The 24,639-nt window shown below is 49.3% G+C and overlaps 2 protein-coding genes across 4 annotated transcripts in view; one reads left to right on the top strand and one right to left on the bottom strand.

Annotated features, from left to right (window-relative positions):
- tnrc6c1 (trinucleotide repeat containing adaptor 6C1) overlaps positions 1-19,208 on the top strand; it is a 39,744-nt gene extending 20,536 nt beyond the window's left edge. The window contains 17 exon segments of the mRNA XM_062451800.1: positions 2,891-4,834; positions 4,946-5,524; positions 8,074-8,268; positions 8,657-8,811; positions 8,975-9,052; positions 9,265-9,777; positions 9,885-10,004; positions 10,138-10,221; positions 10,359-10,599; positions 10,788-10,952; positions 11,148-11,321; positions 11,464-11,613; positions 12,040-12,150; positions 12,908-13,126; positions 13,574-13,647; positions 13,824-13,963; positions 14,088-19,208. Coding sequence (XP_062307784.1) covers positions 2,891-4,834; positions 4,946-5,524; positions 8,074-8,268; positions 8,657-8,811; positions 8,975-9,052; positions 9,265-9,777; positions 9,885-10,004; positions 10,138-10,221; positions 10,359-10,599; positions 10,788-10,952; positions 11,148-11,321; positions 11,464-11,613; positions 12,040-12,150; positions 12,908-13,126; positions 13,574-13,647; positions 13,824-13,963; positions 14,088-14,454 — 5,309 coding nt within the window. The 3' untranslated portion in view covers positions 14,455-19,208.
- A 1,102-nt stretch (positions 19,209-20,310) lies between these two features.
- LOC134012111 (uncharacterized) lies at positions 20,311-23,772 on the bottom strand. 3 transcript variants are annotated; one of them, XM_062451767.1, is made up of 4 exons: positions 23,432-23,772; positions 21,467-21,823; positions 21,256-21,347; positions 20,311-21,033 (listed from the first exon to the last, which is right to left on the bottom strand). In XM_062451767.1, exons 1-4 carry the CDS (start codon positions 23,481-23,483, stop codon positions 20,827-20,829), a joined length of 708 nt encoding a protein of 235 aa, XP_062307751.1. In that variant the 5' UTR covers positions 23,484-23,772; the 3' UTR covers positions 20,311-20,826. The 3 variants fall into 3 exon arrangements, with proteins under 3 accessions (XP_062307751.1, XP_062307771.1, XP_062307760.1); XM_062451787.1 differs by having other exon boundaries at positions 21,560-21,823; XM_062451776.1 differs by lacking the exon at positions 23,432-23,772 and adding an exon at positions 22,593-23,029.
- Between the last annotated feature and the right edge of the window lie 867 nt (positions 23,773-24,639).

Genomic DNA, 24,639 nt, shown 5'->3' with positions numbered 1-24,639 from the left:
AGGATATGAACGCAAAGTGCCTTCCATCTCACACAGAGTGCTGTAGCACACACAGAGGATACAGTTTGCACACACACACACACACACACACACACACTCTTTCTCCATCTCATACACACATGGGACACTGGCAGTGATACCAGAATAATGTTGTAGGTAGTGTTAGTAAAACAAGCCCAGGTGGCCCTAAACAAACAACAGACTTCCCCACAAACCGGTTGAAGTCTGCATCAAATGTTATTTCAGAGCCACAGTAGAGCTCAGGTGCACATTCAGTTGTCCCTGCTGTGCCTGTTGCTGCTTATTTGACTTGTTTTGGTTGTGTTTCTTTCGAGCTGGAGTTGTCAGTACCTGCGTCGAGTCAAGTCTCCCACCTCTCCTTTTCAATAGACAACAAAGTGGAGAGAGAGAGAGAGATGGCTGACGGCAGTGTTGTAGACCTGCGTCTATGCGCTTGTGAAGCTTGTTTGTCTGGCTGGCTGGAAAGAGCCGGCGGCGTCAGCTCTCTCCAGCCTCATCCCTGGGGGACTTTTGTTACACTAGGGACCCCCCCTCCATTTCACCTTCGCCTGCCTCCATCCCCCTTGCCGTCCTCCTCTCTTCCTGTCATGACTCCCCAACACTGATAAGACCTCGGTATGGAGCGAGGCGAGCCAGTAGCCTAGGTAACAAAGGGAGTCCTCATACGCCAGCAGGACTAACAGTCCAAGTCTGCCGGTTCCTCTCCCAACAGCGGAACCTCGCACGAGGCCTGCTTTATTCACACACAAAGAAGCCAATCAGACTGCCAGCTTTGACCTTTGGGGAAACGCCCCATAATGAGACTGCTCCCAGGGTCCGCTGTGACTTGATGTGTGTTTTTTTGCGCACGGAGCATTCGTAAACATTGCCACTGCAAGGACTGTCCTGGAGCCCCGGAAAGCCGCTTGCTCTATTACATGCCTCTCTATCTAGCTCTCTATCTCGCCCTCTCTTTCTCTTCACACCCCATGTGTACAGCATGGAGGCAGAACTCGATGTTCTGGCTGCATGCCTACCTCCATTTGAGCAGGTCTTATCCTGTTCTCCAGGCAGCCCTGGAACCTGTGTTTTTCGTCACTCCTTCCAGAGACTGGGCTGCTCGGGTCTCCGTGCTGCTGCAGAAGCTGTGTGCGTCTGTTTGGGTCACAGCGCAGCCCTGAACAGCACGTGAGCTGTGTGCATTTTGAAATAGTTACAAATAGAGCTGAGAATTTGGTTGAGAAGACTATTCATATATGTGAAGTTTGTGTGTGTGCCACATGCTTGTCTGTATGAGTATGTACGCTGGGTGGAATTCCAGAATTCTGGATAGACGCAGTCGTGCTTTTGTCTCGGGGACTGTCGCTATTCAAAAGGCTGCCATTGTGGGCGGCCGTGCTAATTGCAGATGAAGTGGTCTTGGCTAAATATTTAGTGACAGTTCTGAGGGAAGAAAGGCTGAGAGTTGGAGATGGGGGGGGGGGGGAGGAGTGGAGACATTAAAAGGAATCTCCCCCTCTTTGTTTTATTTTGCGAAAAGCACTCTGCATTCCCCCCCCCCCTTTTGCTCTGGGAAAGTGAGGGGGGAGACACTGCCAAGCTGTGTGGGACGAAGGGAGGAGGAGCAGGAGGATTTTTTTTTTTTGGGGGGGGGGGGGGGGGCGGGGGGGGGTAGTGTGCCGTCTCTCTCATGCCGCGCAAGAGCCGCAGCTTCTTGGCAGCTTTTCAGAGCTGAGCCGAGGGAGCCTGGCGAGCCGAGCAGACATATTGAGACGGGCAGGGATGGCCGCCACCGCTTTGCGCTAGCGCTCCCTTGGATGGGGGGGGGGGGGCACTTATGCTCAGGTATTTGACCCCCCCCTCTTTTCGCTGTGCCTCTCGCCCCACCGCCTTCTTAACCCCCCAGTCTTCCTCTCCTCTCTCCGTCTGTCCTCGACGGTCTCACTGCAGCTTGTCCGTTTCTGCACACGCCGCTTAGATAATCCCAGGGAGACAGAGAGGGAGAGAGGGAGAGAGAGAGAGAATAAAAAAAATAAGCAACAGCATTTCGGTGGTGGTCGGACACTGTGACTAACCCGCTGCAGAGGGCACTGTGTTCAGCTGTGGAAATGGAGATGGGAGGCAGATACAGGCGCTGGCTTCCAGGCTTTTTGGCTGTCGTTCAGCTTTGAGAAAATGGCGCCCTTTGCTGCACGGCGATGCCACAGAGGAACGGTTGCTGTGTCAGGAACACACTGGCCCTCTTCTCCTCACTTACGCCTCCCTCCCCCTCTCCTTCTTGTCGTAACAGAGCGAACCTTGCTGTGGGAGAGACGTTTAACTGCACAAAAGGCTGTGGCTTTCCACCACTACGTAGACTTGCCGTCAGCTGTGATTGTGTGGGTGTGGGTGTGTGTGTGCGTGCAGAGTCGAAGAGGCATGTGTAGCTTCACTGAAAACAACAACATCACCACCACCGATGGTGGAGTAATTGTTGTGGGCGCCAGGGGGATTAGCTAGACCGAGTTGGGCTCCAGGCAGACCAGGATGTGTGGACCTATGACCCCCAGCCTCAGTGTGCCTCGACTGGAGGGTCCTGCACCTCTTCCTGAGAGGAGGTCCAGTCTTGGAGGCTGATGAGGCCAGTGGGAGATGGGGACCTGTGCAGTTTCACTAAGGCTATAGTTGTCGCATTCATACCAGTGTTCTCTCGCACCTAAAAAAGTGTTGATGGTCTGAGAATTGACGGTCGTGTTCTTGCATTTGATATTCACAATCATGGCTACTTAGTAAAGTCGCATTCCCGATTCTTATATGGAGATGCCCTAATGGTTACCATGGAATCCTGTCTTCAGCGCTGTATATGTTTGTGACCTCCTCCTCTCCCCCTCTTGCCTTCCATGTTCTGCAGAACCGCCCCCACAGAGTGGCTTGGGAGCCCAGTATGAGAACCCCCACTGGGGACAGCCACCAACCAATCGGAGTATCCCTAGCAGCACAGCTTCCACCAATCACAGCAGCTGGGATCAACTAATCATCGCCGAAAACGACACAGAGGCGTGGCCCTCTATCTGCCGCAGCGAGAGCCAGAGCCGCCACACCCTTCCAGGAGGATGCGGGGTGGACACTGACGCAGGTGGACCGGCCAGCAGTAGCAGCAGTAGTTTGAGTATGGCCACGGGGGCTAACGGCCAGACTGGCCACTTCCCTGCCAACCACCCCAGCAGCAAAGCCAGCTCTGCGCCTGGCCTAGCCAATCACACCGGGGCCGCCGTGGTATCCAGCCAGGCCGCAGCCAATCGTGGCTGGGGATCCGGGCCCGTGCCCTCCCACTGCTCTCCTCAGTCCTCAGTGGGGGGCGGGGACGGCAAGAGCGACGGGCCAATGGGAGGAGGCCCGGGCTGGGGCTCCGGCTCCTCGTCTGCCAGCAATTTTAACTTGAACCTGAACCCGAACGCCAACCCCTCGGCCTGGCCTGTGCTGGGGCATGATGGGGGCGGCGCTGGGGGAGGCAGCTCGGGGGGAGCCAACTCCCCTCCTCAACCCCCACCCAGTCTCTGTAACCCGCCCGGCGCCCCATCCGCCCAGGGAAACACCAACGGCAATGCTGGAGCCGTGGGCGGCGCCAACAGCAACCTGACGGGAAGCGGCAGCGCCTGGGGCGGCATTATGCCCTCCGACCCCATGGAGCTTCTCTCCTCCCCTTCCACGAATGTGTCTTTCAGCACCGAACCTCCGAATCTTAACACTGACGGACCAAATCACACTAGCAAGCAAGAGCCGCCCAGCCCCATCCACAGTCTGTCCAGCTGGGGGGGGGGCCACATGGGCATGCCCCCGCCCGGAGCTCCCCAGGTCAACGGAGAAGAGGGCAGCTCTGTGTGGGGCAGCAACGAAGACCCCAAGCCTGCCTCTGCCAAGGAGGCCTTGGGCTGGGACTCTGGGTCCGGATGGGGCAGCGGAGGAGGCAGCGGAGGAGGCTGGGGGACCCAGGCCAGTGGAGAGTGGGGCAAGCGGCCATCAGGGGAGGCCCCTGGCTGGGAGGCCCCAGGCTCCCCTCCCCAGGACCAGCAGGCGAGCTCCTGGAACCGAGCACCGAGCAACGCTGGTGCCAGTGAGGGCAGCAGCAGTGATGGTGCCGATGGGCACTCACGCCATCGCGACCGCCCCACCAGGGATGAGCCAGCCCCGCTGCTGCCCACCCCTGACCTGGACCCCCGGGTGCTGTGCAACACAGGCTGGGGCCAGACCCCTGTCCGCCAGCACACCACCTGGGACATGGAGGAGGCCGCTCGCCTCAAAAGCAAGAATGACTCGGGGGCCGACTCTTGGGGTTCGGGCCCCAACACCCCCACAGACACCCAAGGGCCTCCCAACCTCGGGCCCCCTCCCAGGGCTGAACGGGGTGGCAAGAGTGAGGGGCCTGGTCCTCAGGGTGCCCAAGGGTGGGGCGGCAGTATGCCTACCACCAACCCAGCCAACTCTGGCTGGGGAGAGCCCGCCAGCATCAAGAAGCCCTCCAACAATGGCCCAGGGGGCTGGGGTAACCCTCCACTAGGGGGCCATGGTACCAACATCCCCAAAAGTGGAGTCCAGTCCTGGGGAGAGGAGAAGTCCCCCAGCAGGGACGAACCTCACAGCAAGGCCAGTAAGCCCCAGGGATGGGGAGACCAGGCCAAGCCATCCCAAGGATGGGGCAATGGTCCTGGAGGTGGTGGTAATAACAATGGAGGAGACTGGGGAGAACCTGGAGATGGGAAGAAGAACACCCCCTCAAACCCACCCTGGGAGGGAGAGGCAGGAGGCTGGAAGGAAAGCTCCCGAGGCTGGGGTAAGCCTGGCCCAGGAGTGGCTGGTTCTGGTTCTGTACCTGGTTCTGGACCTGGTTCTGGACCTGGTCCTGGACCTGGTCCTGGACCTGGTCCTGGACCTGGAGCAGGTGGTAGTGGTGGGGGTGGAGGAGGAGGGGGCTGGGGAGACACAGGGGCCCCGCGCCCCAGTGGCCCTGCCCAAGGATGGGGGGGCAAGCCCCAGGAGGGGCCCAATGGCAATAGTGGAGGAGGGGGGAGCATGGGCTCATGGGGGGGCACTGGCTCAGTGAAGCAGGGCGGAGCCTCCAGTTGGGGGGGCGGCGGCGGCGGCAAGCCGGACCCTTCAGGAGGAGGAGAGCCCACCGGCTGGGAGGAGCCTTCCCCACCTTCTATCCGACGCAAGATGGAAATCGACGACGGTACCTCAGCCTGGGGCGACCCTACCGCCTACAACAAGGCAGTCAACCTGTGGGACAAGAACAACCCTGGGACAGCCAAGGGCAAAGCACCCCCTGGTGGAGGAGGAAGCAGCAAGCCCCCAGGGCCTGTCAACAACATCAACAACCACCCTCACGCTCACCCCTACCACGGTCCACCACCACCCCTGCAGAGCCACGGCCACAACCCTCAGAACCCCGGAAGCAACAGCGGCCCCATGGACACAGCAGGACCTCACCTGGCTGGACCTCACCTGGCTGGACCTCCACACAGCAGACCTCCCCTCATGGCTCCAGGTAAGAAACTCACTGTCATTGTGGTTCTGGCAAGGAGAAAGAATACCCTTCCCTTCCATCATCACTTAACCCTGCTATAGACTAAATTGTTACTTCTCTTTCTGGCAGTCTTTTTTTATTTATTTTTGTATTTTTATTTAGAAGGATCCCCATTAGCTCTACCCTAAAACAGAGATACTTTTAGTGGGGTCCACATATAAGACTTACATACTAACAACAAACATGTGAAACATACATTACAATACCAATATCTAACATTTAAAACATACATTACATTACAAGTATCAAAAGTTAAAATACATAAAAATAATGATCATACAATTTTACATTACAAATATAAAAAATGTACCTAGTGGTTATGCAATTTTACCTTTGTCATGATATAAAACACTGACATATCCAATTCCATAGAAGCGTAAACTGCAAACCATGTAAGAGAGTACTACACATTTCTGTACAGTATATCACCATCTGGTGTCACAAGTATGCTGTACCCAAGTGTTTCATTATTTGCTTTTTGAACATACGTTTACGTGTCATGTTTATAATTTCCGTCTGTAGTAGGTTCCATGACTTCATGGCCCTGTATCCCATAGTTTGTTTAAGAAAATTGGTATTAGCTCTGGGGAGTGACAACCTACCTTCTATTGCTCATCTAGTGGCATAGCTATGTGAGGCTACATTTTTATTTAGTTGCCTATACTGATCAGCTGGTGTTTTAGACTGCAAGAGGCGCCATGTTGACAAAAGAAGTGCAGCTATCATCCTGTCTTCAACTTTTAGCCAGTGGAGACTGGCATGCATACTTTGTATGTTGGTTCTGTAAGGACACTGTAGAGCAAAGCGTGCAGCCTTGTTTTGTACAAGCTGTAATCTATTCAGGTCTTTCTTGGTGGCATTTGCCCATACTATCTGGCAATAATCCAGCTGTGACAGAACAAGAGAGCTAACTACCAGTATTCTTAGATCAGGTGTAAGATGATTTCTGCATCGTCTAACTGCAGCTAGTGCTTTGCCCATTTTATGGACAATAGTGTCAATATGCTTTGACCAGGACAGTTTATCATTTAGGGTGACTCCCAATTGCTTAGTTACCTTTACTTGTTTGATGGAAGTTCCATCTATGCACAGTCTAAGCTCTGGCTCTGCTCTAAGAGAATGATTAGACCCAAAGATGATGCTTTTTGTTTTAGCTAAGTTGAGAACCATCTTGTTCTCACAGACCCACTTTCCAATGGACCTTAGCTCCCTGTTTAGGACAACTGTCAGTTCTTCTACTGTTATGCTGCTGCATATACAGTAGTGTCATCTGCGTACATACTTAGATTTGCACTTCTTAATACTTGAGGTAGATCATTAGTGAAGATCGAGTACATTAGTGGGCCTAGACAGCTTCCCTGTGGAATTCCACTGTCCACCAACACACTGTCCGAGTGACTCTGTGATCTATTTAATAAGTAACTTCCCATCCAGGTAGCTGCAGATGGTTTAAAGCCGTAGCACACCAGTTTTTCCAGAAGAAGCTTATGTTCAAGGAGATCAAATGCTGCTGTAAAGTCCAAGAGGACTGCTCCACATAACATATTGTTGTCTAGTTCTCTTTAGTCTTTAGGTTTACAATCTGTAGATGCTGTATAAAATGATGACTTAAGGTGAAAGACATGGTTATTTTAGTGGATTCACACGGGATACAACAGAAAATTGTTTGTGTGACTGGGATTGCCTAATGATTGAGCTGGTTTTCCGGAGTTCACGAACATTAAGCTCATTGCTACCAAACCCCCGCAAAGGCAAGATATTGACCTTGTGTGCCCCATGGATTTGCATGTAGTTGAATAAACAAATCAGTGTTTCGCTGGCTCCTCCTCCCTCTCGGTCCATCTCCATTTTCACAACAACAGCCTGGGGGGGGGGGGGGGGGGGGGCGTAACCCTGGCCACCTCACGTGGCCAGCGGAGGAAGCCCAAGAATGCTGTTTACAAACGGGCTTGTGAAAATAGCGATTCACAGCAAACATTTGAGACGGGTGAGGAAGTGTGTGATTATAGTGGAGCTGCCATCTGTCAGTAGTTTGAGACGAGAGGAGGAGTGGGTAGCTCAGACTGGGCACACACACACACCCCCTACTGTTTGGGATGTGGCATTACACACAGTCTCGGTACTTCCACAGATTCCTACTTTTTCGCCTCGAGCTTCTGGCAGTTGCTGCACATTTGGACTACATCAGTCAAATTTTCATATGTACACCGACCGAGTCTGGAAGTAATAAATATGCCGTTCTAAGTCCATTCTTGCACAGTTCATTTTTAACATGTGCCTAATTCAATTGGGTTTCGGCTCCTTCTCATGGAGTTGTCCCTGGCACAGACAGACGGGGCACTCTCCCAAGACAGCTGGTGCAGACGAGGCCCAGGCCGTCCTTTCCTCTCTCTCCTACCCCGAGACATACGAAGCCTATGCCCGCTTCTGTGGGAACGACCATCACATGCACTGGTTTGTGGTGGTTTGAGTTTTCGACACGTCAGTAAAGTTCACGTCTTGTCTCCTAGGCTGGGGAGAGCCACCCGCCTCCCACTCCAAAGCCGAGCCCTCCTGGGGGGAGCCTGCGGGACCCCCGGTCAGCCTGGACAACGGGACGTCAGCCTGGGGCAAGCCCACCGGCAGTCACGGGGGCTGGGGGGACAACGGCCCCGACACCTATGGCAGGGGCAACCCTCCCCTCGGACCTGCACCCTGCAAACCAGGTCAGAACACCACAACATATGACACTTGCTGGAAATCAGATCAGCCCCGATGCCTAAATCGTGGTCACTCTGGGTAAATTCTCAGATATTTGTTTGTTTGCCCACTATTGAAGTTTGATGCAGTTGTGAGTCAGGTCAAGGACAAGGCAAGGCTGGCGCGTTGACTGAGCATGCTGTCACACTGACTCCTGGTGGCAGGCAGACCACACTGCATTTAGTCTGCTAGAACGTCTGCTGCTAGATTACCTTGGAAGTCACCTAATTCGTTTGAGCGTTCGTGTACAATGCCAAACTCCACACACTGTCATCAGGAAAATATTTCGAATTAAGGACTGAGAGTATTCTAGAACATTCCATGAAGGTGTCCCGCATACATCTTGTTCCACAGCCCCCAAATCTATGCAAGACGGCTGGGGTGGCGGAGGGGAAGAGATGGGTATGTCAGGGGGCCAGTGGGACACTGACGACGGGGACATGTGGAACAGCACCGCCTCCCAGGAGAACAACTCCTGGGGCAACGGACCCAAAAAGGGCCCTCCCAAGGTACCGCTCCACTGCTAACACACACGACACGTCATGGTTTTGTAACGACCAACTATGATTTAACTATAGGACTTGCCTCCGGTTCAAATCAGGCCGTTCACTCAAGTACCTAGCACATGTCTCTCGACAAGCAGTGGGCCGTGAACATGTCTCTGTGTCCCAGGGGAAGGTCCCGAGCAAGCAGGAGGACGCCTGGATCATGAGCCGCCTGACCAAGCAGCTGACTGACATGGGCTTCCCTGTGAGTGTCCGTCTCAGCCACCAGACCAGGAAGCGCTTGCCTCAGAGCTAGTCAGAGTGCGTCTGTGTGAGTTGTGGGTGTGACACTGACACTGTTTTGTTTGTGGGTTTGTGGCCGTGGGTGTGTGTCCGCGTGTGTGGGCGTGCATGCGTGTGTGGGTGTGCGCGTGTGTGTGTGTATATGTGTGCATGCGTGTGTGTTCCTCCGTGCAGAGAGATCCAGCGGAGGAGGCTCTGAAGAGCAACAACATGAACCTGGACCAGGCCATGAGCGCCCTGCTGGAGAAGAAGACCGAGCTGGACAAGCGCGGGGGGATGGGAGGCATGTCCGACTACAACAACGGCCTCATCAACAAGCCCATGGCCTGCCGCCCCCCCCTCCCCTCTTCAGACCGCAGCCCCTTCCTGGACAAGGTAGTTGCCAGCCCCTAATACACGCACACACACACACATTCACACACACGCACAAGCCTACCCTCAAACGTTAAACTCACCACAAAAGGCAGATAAACTGAGACACAGAAATGGCTGTCGAGACTTTGACGTGTCTTGCGTTGCGGCTGCCCCCAGATGCAGAGTGGAATGTTTGGCAGTAGTGGAGCAGCACAAGCCCGGGCCATGCAGCAGCAGCAGCAGCTGCCGCCTGCTCCCCAGCCATCAGTGCCACCTCTCAGCTCCTCCCAGCCTAGTCTACGCGCTCAAGTGCCTCAGTTTATCTCCCCTCAGGTACGCGCGCACACACACACTAGCCCATGTACAGACACAGGGCCATGCACAATTTTCTTTACGTTTTTTTTTTTTTTTTTTTTGTGTGTGTGTCCTCCCTTCCTCAGGTTCAAGCACAGCTCTTACAGTTTGCCGCAAAAAACATTGGTCTGAATCCTGCACTTTTGACCTCACCAATAAACCCTCAACACATGACTCTTCTGAACCAACTCTACCAGCTGCAACTGGTGAGTTCCATTCTCTCTACCACACACACACACACTTCTCACTCCATACACACCTCTGTACTGCGTATTCACCTCAGCAACACACGTGCGTGCGGTTATGTACAGGGATGTGTGTGATCTTGGTCCCCTCCAGGCTTACCAGCGTTTACAAATTCAGCAGCAGATGTTGCAGGCCCAGCGCAATGTTTCCGGCCCCATCCGACAACAAGAGCAGCAAGTCAGTGTCTCTCCCCTGCAGCCTTCTCTCTACCTCACTTCCTCCTCCTGCTTCATCTAAATACAGTCCGATAGAACTCTCCCTTGGTATTGCCAGAAGCTGACCTTGTTCTGTGTGCGCGTGCGTTTGTCTTCCAGGTTGCACGTACAATCAATAACATGCAGCAGCAGATCCAACAGCACCAACGCCAGCTGGCCCAGGCCCTGCTGATGAAACAGCAGCAGCAGCCCCCCTCCCACTCCGGCCTGCACGCCGGCCACAGCGCCGGCAAATCGGCCCTGGACTCCTTCCCGGGACACCCCCAGGCTCCGGGCCTACCCGACCTGCAGACCAAAGAGCCGCAGTCTTCTCCCAACTCTTACAGCCCTTACCCTCTCTGTGAGTGCTTCAGTCGCTCCGCCTCGCACAGCATCTTATCGAGCTAAGTGTAGCCGTAGGGCTGATGTCTGATAAGTATGTTATTCTTCAAACAACGTCCAATTATACATTCCTTTCTGCGTTTTGGGGGGGATATATAACCTCTATATAACCTTGATGATTAATGCCCCTCTCCCTCCCACCCTCAGCTGGACTGAATCCTAACATGAATGTAAACTGCATGGAGGTGGGGGGTCTGTCCATGAAAGAGCCCCCCCAGCCCCAGTCCCGCCTATCCCAGTGGACACACCCCAACTCCATGGAGAGTCTCTCGGGAAGCTCCTCCCCCCTGGAGTCCAACCTGGGGAAGCACGGTGAGCCATCATGGGAACACTCCCATACTCCAGGGAAAGATGGCCAAATAGGATGTGAAAACATAGTCGCAACAAAGTTTCTGTCTAGCTTGACCTATGTTGTACGACCTTTGTCAGGTGTGGCATATCTATGTTGTACGATTACATCCCATCCCACTGTTTTGAAGGATTTATGTCTGTGTGCATGTGCATTAGGTGCCAATCTTTGCCCCCCAGGCAAGCCCCCCCTGGATGACTCATACAGCCCCTACAATATGATGCCCGGCTCGGACTCCCCCACCAGCCCCCTGGTGCCCCCGGACAGCTGGGGCCAGGGCAAGACCTCCAACGACAAGATGGCCAACGGCACCAACATCACCTGGCCTCCAGGTCAGTAGCTTGGGTCTGGCGCTGTCAAGACAGCATGAGCCTGAACTTGGATGGTGGATGATGGTGTCAGTATTCAGGCAGCGTAGTCCTCCGGTGATAGTCCAGTTCCTCTGTGAAACCTGTGGCTCGTGCTGTGTTTCAGAGTTCTGTCCCGGAGTGCCCTGGAAGGGCCTGCAGAACATCGACCCGGAGAACGACCCCAACATGACCCCGGGCAGCGTCCCCAGCGGGCCCACCATCAACACCAACATCCAGGACGTCAACCGCTACCTGCTCCGGGACCGCAGTGGAGGTGAGGGAGGGAGGGAGGTGAGGGAGGTGAGGGAGGGAGGGAGGGAGGGAGGGAGAGTAGGAGATCATGTCTAACACAGACAGTGCATTCCTTGCTGTTATAGAATGTTGGTGGTGGATAGTGTTCAGTCTTTCACCCTTTTTATACAATCTTCTATCCAAAGGAGGGGGCTTCTTTTCCCTTTACTTTTGCTCTCTTTTTATTTCTCATACCCATGTGTGTGTGTGTATAACTCTGCCACACTTCTACCCAACCCTTCCTTTGAAACTAGCAGTACGCCATCACTTTTAGGGATTATTTTCCTTCACTTCATTTTCTTTCCTTTTTCTCCTTTCCCTCCAAACTCTTTCTTTGCTCTGTGTTTCTTTTGTTTGTTTTCTGTTGTTTTTCTTTATTTTGCTCTTCATTTTGCCGGACCCGCCATAGGCTCCTCCCCCACCTCATCTCAGAACGAGGCTTTGCCTCCAGCCCCTGATTGGCCCGTCAGTGCCTACTCTAGCTCATTCTCTCTGTCGTCCCCGGAGACGGACGACCCAGGTACACACAGACAGACCACCCTCTCTCATCCTTACCCTGCATCTGGTTTAGTGTGCCCCCTCCCCCCATCCACTCTAAGCTGTGCCCCTGCTCAAACTCTACGCAGTGTGTAGTGGTGCCCCTCTCCCCCCCCCCCCATGTTTGTGTGTAGCATGGGAACATTGCAGAGGGCTGGGGGCAGATGGATGAGTGTTCCCAGAAGGTCATCAGGCTGTGACCAAGGCATGCACTGAGCTGTAACTCTCCTTCACTGGCCCTGTGGTGGTGTTTTAAATAAGTGTGTGTGTGTGTCTTTTTCTTTCACATATACACACACACTTTTTTTAAACACCACCACCACAGGGTCGGTGAAGTACAATTCCACCATGACTGGCTCACGCACACACTGGCCCACACGCACACACTGGTGAATGTGTGTGTGAGAGTCAAGGCCGTGTTTTGTTAAACCCAGGAAAAACAGAAGTGTTCTATAATAACTTGCCTGGCTGCAGTGTGTTATGGTGTGTTTTGGGGAATGATCTCCTGCGTGGTTTGTCCCTGTAGTGTTCAGTCTCCCTGTAAACCATATGTTCAGCATGGACAGACCCTCTGTTAGAGATGTCTTTGAATCAAGCTCTTTCATACATTCTCATGAATAAGTGTTCAAATGTAATAAAAACATACGTAAACTAACTTTACCTCCCATTTCCACTGTTTTTACACCTCCCTCTCCCTCACATACGCATTCTCGCTCTCTCACTCTCCCCCTGCCTCTCAGGTAAACTGTCAGACATGAAGTCCACCTGGTCCCCAGGCCCCATCTCCCACACCCAGGCCTCCCTGTCCCACGAGCTGTGGAAGGTGCCCCAGGGGCCCCGCAACACCACGGCCCCCTCCAGGCCCCCGCCGGGCCTCACCAACACCAAGCCCCCCTCCTCCACCTGGGGGGGCAACTCCCTGGGCCTGGCCCAGGGCTGGAGCAGCTCCTACACCTCAGGTACCCCTCAGCCCGGACACCGAGCGCACACACACACAAACAACGTCTCGTCTAGTTTCCATGTTCATGATTGAACGGTCCTGACAGTAGGAGTTTTGAAAGAATGGTCAGGTTGCTGAGGTGCAACATGGTGTGCAGGCGTCCTGTCTATTACGGAGCTGTCAGCTCTTTCACGGGGCCCCAACTCTGACTAGGCACTCCTCTGGGGAAAGCAAACAGGGTTGACAAGGCCCAGATAACCCCACTGTGCCGTGGGCGGACACGCCTCCACTGACTGTGGTCTCCATGCACAGTGTGCATCTGGTACAGCTAAGTGGTGAACTCACTCGCTGCCTTTCTGTTTTGTTTCCATCTCCCTCTGTGTCTGTCTTTCCCTTCGCCTGCCTCTCTTCTCTCTCCCCCCATCCCTCTCTCTCTTTCTCTCCCTCCTGCCCTCCTCTCTCTCAGCAGGTACCACATGGAGTACAGACAGCTCCACCAGGACCAGTAGCTGGCTGGTTCTTAGAAACCTCACTCCACAGGTATCAGCCGTCAACCCCATGCACTCACCCCATTCATAGACATGTATTTCTAAGCCTTTTCACTCCCTTGTAACACTGTGTGTGTGTAACACTGTGTGTGTGTGTATGTGTGTGTGGGTGCGTCTGTGTGTGCGTGGGTACGTGTGTGTGGGTGCGTGTGTGTGTGTGCTCTCCAGATTGACGGCTCCACCTTGCGGACGCTGTGCATGCAGCATGGCCCCCTCATCACATTCCACCTCAACCTGACCCAGGGCAACGCCTTGGTGCGCTACAGCTCCAAGGACGAGGCCGCCAAAGCCCAGAAGTCCCTGCACATGTAAGACACACTGTCGCACACGCGCACTCTTAGAATTCCAGGTGCCCAAGTATGAGAGTTCAACTTTGCTTTACCACCATCATAAAGCAGTGCGTCACTTTTCACTCTCCCTCCGTCTCTCCAGGTGTGTGCTGGGGAACACCACCATCCTGGCTGAATTTGCTGGGGAGGAGGAAGTGAATCGCTTCTTTGCACAGGGCCAGTCTCTCGGGGCGACCACCAGCTGGCAGGCAAACCCAGGCACCAATCAGACGCGGATGGGCGGGAACGGGCACGGAGCCCAACACCCCATTGGCCACTGGAACAGCGGCGGCGGCGGCTGCCTCGGAGGAGGCGGCCCCAAGACGGGTGGAGAGCTTCTATGGGGCGGCGTGCCGCAGTACTCCAGCCTATGGGGGCCTCCCAGCGGGGAGGAGGGGCGGGTCATGGGGAGCCCCACCCCCATCAACACGCTGCTGCCTGGGGATCTTCTGAGCGGGGAGTCCATGTAGAGACATGGAGCCCAGGCCAAACACACACACAGGAGCAAAGACTTTGCAAATCATTGTGGTGATAATCAGTGTGGGTGGACTAGTGAAGGAGAGGCTGAGGTCAAACTCAGTGTCTACGCTGCTGACCCTCCTCCACTCCTCCTGAAAAACGTCATTTGTCGTTTTGTTGTATCTTCTTTTTTTAATTAGATTTTTTGTCCTTCGGCGGCAAGAGACTTGGTTACAGTGCTCAACTTTACTTTCGGAGAAGCAGGAGGAGGTCTTTGACTCAACAAAGGAAAGATAACTTTTTTCTTACATACTTCAAAATAAATTAAAAAAAGATTAAAAAATGTAAAAAGATTTCACGTCAGACGTGTATCTTAGTCGAATTGACACACAAACGAGCTGCCATCCTCAAAACTCTCACTCCTCTCACTATCTGCCTCCACCCCCGGAGGCAGTCACCGGACACCTCAGAGGAAAGGCATCATTCCCAAAGCAAGCCCGTCGGAGGGTTCTAGAACGTCCTTGCGGTCAGGACTTCATGTTTGTGTTCTCAGCACTAATACTAGCCTTAACCTCCAGTCACTCCGTACATACTGAAGAAAATGTACTGAGAAACTGCACACTCATTTCTGAGCCAGCGAATCAGAGGAGGGGGGGGTGTGGACATGGCTGGGCGGGGGCGGTACCGCTGGCAGCTCAAGCCCCCTGTCGCTAAGCATGCCCCACCCCCACACCTGCAACTCTTAAAGGGATTGATGCAACTCTGTTCTGCCTTGTTCATTCAAGCCATTTTGTCATGCGTTGTATTTTTGTCATTGCAAAGTTACGCTGAGAGAACCTTGTTTCTCAAATGTGTCAATCTTTTCTGTGGGGGAGGGTGCGTAGGAAAGTTTTAACTAACCACTGCTTTTATTAAACTGAAACACTTTCTTTTTTTTGGGATGAACCTCAACGTGTTCTTCAAGGACGACCGGAAGCCCAGCTAATTTCTCTGACTGTGGATGACCTCAGTCATATGTGGTCCACTGGTGTCTGACAGGAAACCCACACCATTTCAAGTGACGTGCAATATAGGCCACAGACCCCTACCTACCGTCCATGTAACCAAGGCCGGTAAAACTACAGGTTCCTATCGCTCTCTCTGCCCATCCTATCCTTTCAGAGAGAAGCGACGGCGTGGAACGACATACTTCAAGAACTGGATATCTGGTCACACTCCTGGACCCCTATGACCCCTCCACCCTCTGAGAGTGTGTGTGTGAGAGATCTGTGGAGCTGTAGCTGAACTATAACGCTCTTCAGTCTGGTACACAAGGAGGCCCACCAAGCACTTCCGACACTTCCTGTCCCCACACACTTGTGCATGTACCCACCCACACACGCCAGTGGCAAGGGGAGGGGCATACCAAAATATGAGGTGTTCCTTACTACAGAGAAGACTGAGGCGTTTTCTTTTTTGTTTTCTTTTCATTCGTTTTATTTGGTACAAAAACGTATGGAACATAGATTTGCCTGGTTTCTAATGAGGTGGTTTATCAAAGCACTTAGCAGGAGCCTCCCCAGCTTCTCCTTCAATGCCAACCAATCAGAAGAGTGGAGAAGCGACTGAAAACAAAGACAAAAGCAATCTAACATGGCTTCTCCGTGCTCTGTGTGAAGTGTAAATTTGGATGTGAAAACGATAATCCCTTTTTTTATATATATATATATATATCCTTCCCTCAGAATGTGGGACCTGGTAGGATACAAAATGGTAGCAAAGTGAAGGGAAAAAGACAATGTCAGAACAGACTTTACCTGAGTGGAGGATTTTGGAGCAAGAACTCCTCTTATCTCTTTGTCCTCTCAACTATATCATAGTAAATATCACTGTTACATTACTCTGAAATACGTTAGCCTTGGTATCTGGAGATTAGGCTTGAAGCCTTCACGATCACCAGGGAGAATTGCCATTTCTCTCTCTTACTCTCTCTTTTCTCTCTCGGAGGCCCTGCCAACCCGTATGAGTGTGGCCATTGAGTGCCTGCCTGCTGCCGAGCTCCCGGAGCCCCCCAGCCAGGGCTCTGCAGCAGCTCTCACCCCCACCCTCTACCTCCCTGGGGAGAAGCTCAGACTGGCTCCCCCCCTGCCCTGTGCCCTTCCTGGGCCTCCTGGCCAAGAGCAGCTCCATCACAACTGGTCCACTCCTGTTACTAACTTCTACTATTACTACTACTGCTACTGCGCCAGCCTCTGTCATCAGCAACCTCCACTCCACACTCTCCCCCTTTTCTATCTCCCATGCAAGGATCACTTTACCCAGAGGGAGGTTTGATTTGGTTGTTCTTGTTTTTTTGTTTTGATTTTTTTTTCCTTTCCTTAGGGTCAACCTCGCTGTTATCGTTGATGATGTGTTCATGTTTTATAGTGACAATGATGATAAGGATGTATGGCTGTTGATGGCGTTGTTTAAATGCAGTGTTTATCTGCCCTCCTGCCCCTCTCTCTTCCTGGCCTCTCCCAGGTGGAGGCTCACCTCAGCAACTTCTACGGAGAACCTCTCGCTAATGGTGAGGGCTCCGCGTTCAGTGCGGTCGAGGCCGTTGTACTTAAGACCCAGGAGGAGGTTGGAGATATGCAGGTTAACCATCAGTTGAGGGAAGGCTCCTGCTATTGCCCCTGCTATTGCCCCTGCTGCCTCCTCCTCTCTCAGCCTGCTCTCTACCCTTCGGTGGGGTATCCCCCCTTCCCCTGTCTCTCGTACCGTGGGCTCTCCACATCACCACTTTTTTCTGTACCAACTACACACACCGACGCAGCCTGCCGTTTCTATGCAAAGTCAAGGAGGTGTGTCTTCAGAGCCATCTACTATCAACTACACACACTCACACATTATGCTGACTGTCTACCCCCCTACCTACCTACCTACCTACCTAGCCAGCCATCCAGGCCTCTGGCGATTAACCAAGCAGAGACTGATGGTCTCTGATGTCCTTTAAACCGGTGGGTGAAGAGCGTCAGCAGTCGCCTTCCTGTGAGCTTAGGGTGTGTGTGTGTGCGTTCTGTCTCCTTGGTGTTCAGAACGGCGCTAGCAGCCTGAGGAGCTTCGAGGTAACACTACAGACTTAAGGTGTAAGTGAGCAAGCACTGTGCCACAACAAACACCACAACAAAAAAGTATCCTCTTCAGAAGAATTGTTCAGATCATTTCAGCTGTGCCCCCTCAAAGCAGAGCTGGTGCCCTGCACTCAAACAGCCCCCCCTCAAACACACGCACTTAACTGGGGCTCTGTGGGCTGCCATCGGGGGTCGCTGGATCCACCGTGTTGATTTCCTTTCTGAGCTCCAATCTGAAAGGGGCACCACGGACCAGAACATTTCCACAGAACCAGATCAGGGTTCAGGTGGGCCCATCGCATCAGCAGGGCCGGCGACACCATCTCAGTCTGGTACGCAAGTCTTAAAAGGGGGAAGGTCCTCTTCCAGAGTCATTTTGGACTCACTTGACATTAGCAACAATCACTAATTGCCTGTTTCTGAAAACCTGCATTTTTTACTCCACACTGGTTGTCCACGGGATACGGGGGCAGGTGGGTGGAGAGGTGGGGCTGGGGTGGGTGAACTCTCAGAGGCGCCCCAGGATTCGCGCAGCACCAGCACTGAGAGGCCACCCCACCCCCACTGCTTGTGTCTAGTATTGTAAATCATAGGCTCTCCCTTTTTAAAGTGCATGGGCTCAAATGCTACTGGAGTTCTAGCAAAGTATGCTTCTCAATCATGGAACAACAGAGGGAGGCTCAGGGGCAGGTATCCCTAAAGAGTCGAGACAAAATCATCTTTCTTAAGGGCCTGGGTTGAATATGCACATGCTAGTTCATATACAGGTATATACTCTAAAATACATAATGTGTGTTTATATGTGTATATGGCTAGGTTTCTCTCTTTCCACTTATCCTAAGCCCAATCTCTCCCTGCCCCTAGTTTCAGCCTTCCTCTGTGCATCCTTCTCTGCGTATTTCCCAGAAGATTGAAGATCATAAACATATCAGAGTAATACAAAAATAAAAAAACACGAATACTTGAATCAAAGGAAGCGCCAATAATGTAATGTGAACACTTTTTTTAATGGTTTTGTCTCATTCATACACTTCAGAGATTTTTGATAACATCTGTTCAAAGTCAACTAAATTTGAGATATGAGCATTGTTGAAAACAGATTGGTGTGTTAAAAAGAAAAAGAAAAACAAGAAAAATGGCATCTGTTGTATTTTGAGTGTTTGCACAAGGTTGCGTGTATTGTGTTGTGTGGATGGATGAATGTCTGTTTGAGAAGAGTTTCAATGCGAGGTTAAAACGGTTGTGAGCTTGTGATTTACTGCGGAATAGAGATTCTGCTGTATTTCTCATTTGACTTCAATTCAGTATATTAGTTTTCTGTTGATGTCCTTTTTTTTAATGCTTGTCAAAAGTATATTCTGATGTTTCTTGTTGTTAGTCTCTAGCGTTGCACTGAGTGTCAGCCTCCCCCCTCATCCAGCTGATGGAACTAGGTGAGACAAGAGTACTGAGGGGTGATGGGGACAGTTCATGTGTACATGTTTACTCAAGGACTAAAAATAACAGTGTGTTTTAATCTGTAATATGTTTATCTACCTTATAGTGGCTTTCATTGTGGAATAATCCAAGAAAAACAATGGATTATGATTGAGTATTGCACCATTTTCAGATTATAAACAGAAAATGTATACAAAAGCAACAAAAAAAAACTAAAAGTAAATAAAAAAAGCTTTAAAAAAGTATTTTTCAAGACCTGTGGCCATAGATTGGTGTGAAGAGACTTGTAGCTCTCCAGAGTTGGAGCAGTGGAGAGACTGAAGGACATGAGAGTTGGTTACAAGGCTCACTTCAGAGGTGCCTACCTTTTTGGTTTGTTAGCTTTCGTTCAAGTTTCATTTCAGTTTTCTCATGTTTGTTGTTTGTTTCCTGCCAGGCCACCAACAGTTTACAAACACTTTTTTCTGGAGTTCGAAAAGGAATTTACTATGGGAATGTTTGAAAAACAAAAGGACAAAATGCTTCCATTGAAAAGAATAACAAAACACTTTACAGAATGAAGATTATTGTGCTACTTTCAGAACTCTGGGACCGAACAGTGTTGTCATGTTATATTTGATCGATGACTTCTTTGTTCAATGTCGATGTTGATTTCATAGACTATCTGAAGCCTGTATGTTTTTATGTTTATATTTTTCCTTTGTAAAAGAAGACATAATTGCTCACTATCTTGCACACACACGAAAAAGTGGATCTTGTCTCAGGAAGGCCAGGGTTCCAGAGTACCAACTCCACGCCATTTTAATGTACGTTTTATGAGAAAAAAAGTTGTGGGGGGGGAAACCATTCTAAGCACTGAAAGTTATGGATTTCAGAAGAAGAAAAAATACCTTTGTAAAAAAATCCGTAGCAGTTACATATTAACCAAATAATGGACTTTACATGAAAATGGAGTGCTTTATATAAATATATATATAAAAATTGCTTTACATTAAAAACAAAAATGGTAAATGATTTTGATTGTTAAGGAAGACCGTGAAGAACATGCAAATGCTGTATGTTGGAATCTTTATTTTATTTTCTTAAATGAGGTCCCATCCTGAATGAATCAGGAACATTGTGCATTACTCTTTCTTTCCTCTCTGTAATTCTCTCGGGTATTACAAAACAAACGTTTTCTGCATTCATTTGGATAACTTTTTGAAAACGAGCTGGTTCTAAAGGATCATGATCTATGCACAAGTGTTGTTGGGGGGGGGGGTTTCCTACATCAGTGTGGCTCATCTATTTGCAGGGTTTATTTGGATTAAATGTTTGTGTTTTGTTTTGGGAGGGGGAGTGTGGCTGGGGCTCACATGCTGAGTGTCCCCTACACCACCAATACCCCCCACATCCTACTTCCTCCCCCCTGATTCAGATTGACCTAGCGCTACATCGTCATGCTGTGTATTCCTAAACCAATGAGCGTCTCACTCTTTAGCACTGTGGGATTTTAGCCCGTTGCCCCTGAGGGCATCTGTGTGTTTAATTTTTTTCGTTGTCTAGTTTTGTTGGGATGAGGGGTGGGATGGGGGCGGGGGGGTTAGGGCTGCTTTTTGCCTTTTTTGTTTTTGAAATATTAAGGAAAAATGTCTGTACTGAGATTTAATGAAAAGTCAGTGGCTTGTAATTTTTTATTTTTCTCTGTATATCTCTTTCTCCTCATAGAATGTGATTGTTAAATGACATGCACCAGAAAAAAAAACAAGTTTTCATGACATATGGAGCTTCTTTGAAACAATTAATAAAATTGCAGTTTTTTCTTGGCTGTTACAAAAGTGTTGTGTACAGTTTTTATGGGTGGTTATTTCTCTAAGTCTTCACCATCCTTGTTGGCCTGGGGCATGCATAGTGGTTCTGTGCATGCCTGACCTGGGTATACTCAGGGGGGTCCGTTTCCTCTGGCTTTGCTGAGCCCGGATGGATATTCTGGGGGCTTCCGTTCTCCTGCCTCCCACTCTTCATTTCCTCATAGATCGGAAGAAGGCCCTGTGTTTTCTGTTGGTTTCTCATCTTGATCTGAAATACCAACATGTCATATTATCATATAAGCACATGTCCTTTTTACACCCTGACATCATTTCTTCAGAGTCATCCATATTCTATTTTAAATTGGTTGCGGAGCGACAAGTCCCCCCAAAACATTTGAGTCATTGGTTATTTACAGGGCCCACATTCTGTTTGTTCCAACGATGTGTGTATCTCTGCTTGTTACGCTGAGGTAAATTCAGCTGTACTCACACACTCGACAGCACACAGCCAGGTGAGGTTGACGAGAAGCAGTCCCACTGCTGCTGATATGATGTAGAGTAGAGGAACGTAGCTGGAGCACTCTGCACACAACACATACATACGCATACAACTTTAAAAAGATAGGCCATATCACAAACTGCGGTAGATGCTAGACTAGCAGAAAGCATATAGTTAATTGCTAGCACGCATTTTTTCATACCTTTCACTTCGATGAACAGGAAAATGTTTTTGGGGAAGGATTGGTGGTCTGGGTTTTTGTTGACTGCGTAGGTGAACTCACAAACATAGAGACCTGTATCTGAGTGCTGCAGGTGAGATATGGTAACGTTGAGCTGTGAAGAGTCCATCCCCCCAGTGACTTTCAGACGACTTTGGTACGCAGAGCTGATCCTGAGAACACTGTCAGCCGTGGACAGCAGGTCTTTCTGGACCTGGCAGGTCTCTGCGCTCAGGATGACACCTGTAGGAGCCAGTCCTGCCTGCTCAGGGTCAGGGACGCAGGACAGCTGCACTGACTGTCCATCAGTCCTCTTGAGGAAGACCATCTCAGGATTGGCTGGGCAGAGTGAAGAACAAGTATTTTTGTTTGAATTAAATAATACTGTAATTTTTTGCTAAACAAAGACCCAATAAGTATTGTGTAAAATTGAGGCAGTTAACTGTACTGCTAACTTTTTACAGTCAATAGATATTTACATTAAAACCAAATTCCAAAGTGTGAATAAAGTTGTAATTGACTTTTCGAATTCACAATGACCAAGCAGGCCTAAACAGCCATCGGTATAATACTATTTAGAATATCTTTGCTTGATAGTTCTTGGTTGGCACAATAGATTTAGTTTAAATGCATATATTTAAACTCATGTCTACTGATCTAATGTAATAATTATTTTTTTACAATTATCCTATTATAGGCAACTGCATCATGGGCACTGTGCAATATTGCACAGTGCCCATGATTTAGTTGGTGATTAAGATGCCAGTGAAACATGTAATAGAATTTTAGGATGTACAATTAATGTGTTTTAAATGCGGTTCATTGATAACAAAACATGCTGGAACATCAACTTATGTTGTCTGCAGGAAGGGGAGATAATTAAGCTGAGTTTGCAGAAAGTTGAGACGTCGAGGAGTTGAGAGGTTGTAAAGCTTAGGAACTGTTGGGGGATTTTTATGATAGGGCAAATGGCTAAATGGCTATCTGTATTACCTATTTCTGAGGGGGATGACCCCACAAAGGTCAGTTGACCATTTTGGATGATCAACTTCTGGAGTTTTATGACGTCCTGATTTAGAGAGAAATGCAGCATGAGAGTTCTTATCACCTGGGGAGAGGAGCTTTGGGAATCAGGTTCTGAGCTATGTTGTTTCAACTATGATTATATTGTCTTAGGAGTGGGCTAATGATAGGAAGAAGACTGAACACAGATACATGTTTGGTTTCAGTTCAGGAGATCATTGTATAGAAGAATGTGTTCAATGTCTATATTGATTAACAGATGTTTAGAATGACCAGATACTGTGAGTGTATATGAGACAGCCTATGTTTTAGGATTCTTATCACTCTGCTGAATAACAATGGCGATACGTGTCCTCCGGTAGATTGGTCACAGAGTGCTCTGTCTTGTACTTTTATATTGAATAAAGAATTTTTATTAATCCGTTAATCCTGACAATCCAAGTACACAGTGTCTTCAGAATATTTCCTTAACAAACACACAATACAGATTACTTGAACTATAGATAGTGCACAGTGCCCATGATAAATTTGGTGACACACACAGAATCCTGGAATTATAGATAGGGCACAGTGCCTGCGATGATGTCGGTGAAACACAGATTTCTGGAATTATAGATAGATAGTGCAGTGCTTTCACTGCATCACGGGCACTGTGCACTAGTTCTAAAAATACACAGACACAGATTCCTGGCATTATTAGAGAGATGTTCAAACTAGCCAAGGTAGGCTCAGGCCTTACTGTAGGTGCCTGGGATTTGTTCCAATTTGTTTGTAAAGAAAAGTATGAAAAGTATGAATTACCTCCCCTCTCTCTCCCCTACATTTCCTTTCACTCTACACTGGCTTTATCCCAATAATGCCCAAAAATATATATTAAAAAAACAATTACTAGGATGAATTTGAACAATCAAAATGATTTCTTACCAAAATTGATGTGTGTGAGAATAAGTATCCATTTCAGACAGCTAACCCTCATGTCTGTTCCAGCTATTCTATTTCCACTTCCTACTCAGCTGAGTCTTTGTGGTGGTGTAGACTACCACACACGCTTGACTACAGTACATATATTGTCCCCACCTTCCAACACAGGAAGAGGACTTCAAAGGCGCAACTGTCAACAATATCTACACCACATGAATATATGTAGGGAATAGAAATGTATCCATACATTTGCAAACAAGGGTACAGTTGAAAGCACATTTTGGGAACACACAAACAAGAGACTCAAATGGCTTGGGTGTGAAGTATGGAAAATACAAGAAGTTGTAAAGCGTGTCCTATGCACTTTGTAAAGCTCTCTCGTGGAAGTCGCTTTGGATAAAAGCATCTGCTAAATGAATACATGTAAATGTAAAGTTTCTGAAACCAAGGACCATGGTACAGCAGGTTGTTCCGCCTCTCTTCCAAATGCAAATAGAAATATTACTCTTTACTTTGTACTTCTACTTTGTACACTTGCTTGTAACATTAAGGTTTCAGTGTAAGCTTGATAACAAAAAATGCTTTTTTTGTGTATATGAAAGGAAACGTAAATATATATTTTTCACTCACTGTACAGTGATGCAGAATGTATAGATGTATTTATCTATGTATTTCCTTTCTCCATTATAACTACATAAGCCTAACTACATAATGTCCCTCAGTCCTCATAAGGATAACTATCTACAAATAGGCTGAGGAAAGTGTTGGTGAAAGTTTAGACATTTATTTTATGGGTCAATCCTCAAAAATATGTCATTTTAGATGTTTTCATTATTTTACCATTTTGAAAAATATCAGAAAAAAATACATGGGTACAGTGCGATCTCATGATGTTACAGGTTCTTAATTAAGAGCAATGTATCTATTCATGTTATACATGCCTGCATAATTTAATTAAAATGTTCAGGTTGGATGATTTTTCTTTACTTCAAACATAAGTACATTTACAGTTATCAGTCAAAAGTAGGCCTAACGGGTGACTTTTAGGTAACAGTATTGATAGAGTTTCACATTTACATTTATGTATGTCAACCCTGTTACTCTGAAAAACCCAACATTGTGGAAGTAGCAGACATTATTAGAACCATTTTGATTTAGTTTTAGGTTTTATATGCATATACAAGAAGAAACAATGTTCAATCATTTTAGTG

Source organism: Osmerus eperlanus, chromosome 2 (assembly GCF_963692335.1).
Source record: "Osmerus eperlanus chromosome 2, fOsmEpe2.1, whole genome shotgun sequence".
Lineage (NCBI taxonomy): Eukaryota > Metazoa > Chordata > Actinopteri > Osmeriformes > Osmeridae > Osmerus > Osmerus eperlanus.
This window is presented reverse-complemented; position numbering and strand designations above follow the sequence as displayed.

Coding starts and splice junctions, on each gene's coding strand:
- LOC134012111 (XM_062451767.1), bottom strand. CDS start 23,483: ATGAGGGTTAGCTGTCTGAAATGGATACTTATTCTCACACACATCAAT. Junction 21,824..23,431: donor TCTCACACACATCAATTTTG/GTAAGAAATCAT, acceptor CACTCTGCCCAG/CCAATCCTGAGATGGTCTTC. Junction 21,034..21,255: donor GGCTGTGTGCTGTCGAGTGT/GTGAGTACAGCT, acceptor TTGGTATTTCAG/ATCAAGATGAGAAACCAACA.